General features: G+C 35.6%; 1 protein-coding gene across 1 annotated transcript in view; it reads right to left on the reverse strand.

Moving 5' to 3' along the window:
* LOC104772238 (exocyst complex component EXO70B1-like) overlaps nucleotides 1-1,498 on the reverse strand; it is a 3,444-nt gene extending 1,946 nt beyond the window's left edge. The window contains exon 1 of the mRNA XM_010496875.1: nucleotides 12-1,498. Coding sequence (XP_010495177.1) covers nucleotides 12-1,304 — 1,293 coding nt within the window. The 5' untranslated portion in view covers nucleotides 1,305-1,498. The remainder of the gene's footprint in view (nucleotides 1-11) is intronic.

Consider the following 3,887-nt stretch of genomic DNA (forward strand, 5'->3'; position numbering starts at 1 on the left):
GGTTCAGGTATGGTATCTGTTTGATTCGATTCGTAGTGTTGGAACACTTGGTCTAGTGTCTCCTTGTACTCACATGCGTATTTGAGGTAGTTCATGGTGTAACGTGTTAATGGATGAACAGCACCGCTTGGAACTGGTGTTCTTCCGTTATCGCTCTTGATCGACTTCTCAAGCTCTCCGAATATAGTAACTGCTGCTTCACCTAGCCTCGTCTGAGCCAGTTTAATCTCTTGGATCAGATCCGAATCAGATTGTTCAACCGCTGGGATCAAGTCACGGAGCGTCTCGTACATGTCAAGGAACTTAAAAAGCTTCTCCGAGGACCGTTTCGTAAGAACCACGGCACCGGAGAAATCTAGGAACCGGATTGTAACAGCGGAGACCAAACCGGTGAAGAGGCGTTTACGGATCGAGGCATCGGTGAAGACGGTGTTGCAGAGAGAAAGCTCGCCGGGGAAAAGCAAGGTGGAGCAACGGCGAACGATTGAGATCCAAGAAGCGATCTCACCTTCAAGAGACTCCCAAGCTATTCTCTGAACGTCTTCAACGTTGATCCCTTCGAATCCAACCTCGCTCAGCTCCTCCTTGAACGCGTGCCGTCTCGACATTTCGTATGACATACAACACTCTGATTCGTAACCGGCGAAGATCATCGCCCCGGCGATCTTCTTCAACGTCGAGATCGATTCCGGTGAAAAATCCGGGAAGCTTTCTTCCTCCTCCTCCTCCTTATCATTGTCCGGTAAAGCGCATCGGTCGGATTCGTTTGCCGAAGAATGGTTATGATCGGAGCTGTTCCCATCGTTGTTGTTTCTGTTCTTCTTCTTATTATCTTCTCTGGAACGATCAAGAAGATGACGGAACTCTTCGTCGAGGAGAGAGACAGCACGGTGCTGAACCGAACTTGCCCGGTTTAACCAAGAAGAAACCGGAGTTGAATCTAATTTAAGCTCTCTCAATCTCATAACCGATTTTGAAATCCGGTTAACGGCGTCGATGAATACAGAGTCCTCTGTTTCGTCTCGTCCAAGCCCGGAAGATTCCATCTTTGACACCAATGAATCCACCGTCTCCGGGAATGGCTCCACCGCCGGTGGAATCTCCTGTAAAGGATCATTATTCTCGGAAGAAAGTGATTGGATGAATACGTCGACGGCTTCCATCACCTGAACAAGACTCGCCTCGGTGGTTTCCGATTCCGTCGTCGATGAATGAAGTTTTTGTTCCGATTCATCGGAATGTGGTTTGTGATCGTGATCTTCGGATTTGGGAACATGGGTGTCCGATGATTCCGTTTTGTCCATTTTTTCCGCCGGGAAAATTAAAAACACTAACTAAACTGTTTTTGTTTTGTTTTGTTTTGTTTTGTCTTTTTTGGTATTTTTTTTTTTTTTTTGGGGAAATTAAGACAAATGGGGGGAAGAAGGGAGGAGATTAGTGTGAGGATTATTATGATTAATAATCCATTATTAGAGTTTTTTTTTTTTTTTGTTCTTTCTTTTCGACGATACTAATTGTGAATTTTTTTTGGCTCTCTGTGTTTTAGCTATTATATATTTTTTCTTTTAATTCTGAGGTTCGTTTTTTTGGGAACCCATCGTCCGTTGACTGGTAAGGGAAAGGTTATGCGTCTCACGATCTCTCTGTTTTTTTTTTTTACTTTTCTTTTATAGATTTGTTGTGTACTTTATATTAATCAAACTCAACATGATCATCAAACTTTATAATGTGTATATTTTGATTTTGGGCTGAATCATGTGATCCAGAAAATTTTGTGAGTCTAGAGCCGGCCTATACATTACTCACGTAAAGCCTGATAAAGCTAGAAAAAAAAAAAAGCATTGAGGCCTCTGCTTATGTAGTTTTTTCTTTATTGAAGTCTATGCTTTGCATGTATTTTAGCCAAAAGGACCCGGACTTGCTGCGATCATCAACATGGTATTAAAGAACATATATCGATGATATGTAGTACTAATTTACTCTACTTTTCAAGCTAAAAATTTATACAAACTATCTCCTCTTCATAATCAATACTTAAGTTCTTCCGCAAGTCAAGCAAATCGTGCATCTAAGCGTTAAGTCAAAACCAATCATGCATTTGACGAATATAAGATAATCGTTGATTGAGGCTAACGATCAAGGATCTCTACCAATGCCAAAATTTTATTCATTGGCGATCGTCAATAAGATTCCAAAAATTGTTACAACACTTGGATTTTATGATTCAAAATTATTGAAGCATGATTTTAACTATATATATATATATATATATATATATATATATATATATATATGAAGTTCCAAAAGAATCTTACATATGAATTCCTTTGACAAAAAAAAAAAAAAAAATCTTACATATGAATTTTATGAAATATTGTAAAATATCATTTTGATTGGTAAATGACACTTTATCTCACAAATGATTCGGTTAGTAAACAGTCGGAGGTTGACTGTCAAATCAATCAAGAAGATTAATATAGTTTGATTGCAAGTTTCAATTCGCTTTGATTGAGAATCAACTAGTGTTGATTGTCAATATAACTGATAAGGGCCTATTTAATATTTCATTCTCTCATATGAGACTATAAATAGAAGTGTTTAGGTGGACATAAAAAAATTCAAGTCTAAGCTATTTTTACAAATATATTTTTCTTTGTTTGCAGACAGCTATATTTACAAATATTGATAAATTATTCTGTATTTGTAAGATATTTTAGCTAAAACGCAGAATTCAAGATATTGTATTTTTTTTTTTTTTTTTTTAAAGATATTGTATTTTTTACCTTTTATTTTTGCCAACATTGTTCTTTTTTTATACCGTGGAGTTGGAAATAAATCTTTGGTGATTAATGACAATGTTAAATAATATTTGATAAAAATATGAAATTATCTACAGTAATAAACAAATAACAAAAAAAATCCAAAAATCGAAAATATCTTAAGAAAGCTAAAGGATTATGATTCTTATCATGTATGTATGTCACAACGATAAAATAAAATCATGTTATTAATAGATATGTTTACCGTAAATACACACAAGAAAACTAACTTTCCGTTATATAGTTTTCCAATCAACACAAAATCGCATCTAACAACAATCAATCGATTGGTCTTTACCATTTGTTATCAGTTTTTTACAATTGGTGGTAACAAATGGAGTATATACGTAAAAAAGGAAACGTTTATCTTCTGCTTTTATCCACTTTATCAATAGTAAAAAGAAAGACACCAAAGTTTTTGTGCTTTTTATTTTGACTCAAAACAAATCATTGTAATGAGAAGAATGTGTAATAATAAAGAAGGATTTTTTTCCTTAATTTTGTTTTCCACAAACAGAAAGAAGTTTTTTTTTTTTTTTTTTGCTTAAATTAACAAAAGAAAAAAAGTGTAATTTTGCTTGCTTGAATTGGAGATTATTGTAGAATTGAATTATAAAAAAATCTAGTCAACGAGGAAAAAAAAAGGTTTAGAGGGAAAGAGATANATGACGAGAAGCTGAATCCAGTTGAGGAATCTAATGGTCAGAAGAAGAAGCAATTACAACCGACAGTATCTAATAGCCTCTCTGGTCTCCCTTCAGGTTTCTTGATTAGTTCATGATTTCTCATTTCGTTCGTTTTCTTCTTATGGTTTACATGCCCACAAGATCTGGTTGTCANTTTTCGGAAACGCGTCATTGTTAATTCGCAATTTGGTAAAAGTGTGAACGAACACTCGTGGACGACAAAAGAAGCTGCTTCATCTCTCTCTCTCTCCTCTCTTCTCTTTCTCTCTCAACTCCAATTCGTTGTTACCAGTTCGAATCTGAACAAAGTTGGTTTTTTTATTGGTACCCAGAATCTCAATTCTCCTTCTTTCTTTCTGGGTATATCTAAAAGTTTTTGCTT

Source organism: Camelina sativa, chromosome 20 (genome assembly GCF_000633955.1).
Source record: "Camelina sativa cultivar DH55 chromosome 20, Cs, whole genome shotgun sequence".
NCBI classification, from domain to species: Eukaryota; Viridiplantae; Streptophyta; class Magnoliopsida; order Brassicales; family Brassicaceae; genus Camelina; species Camelina sativa.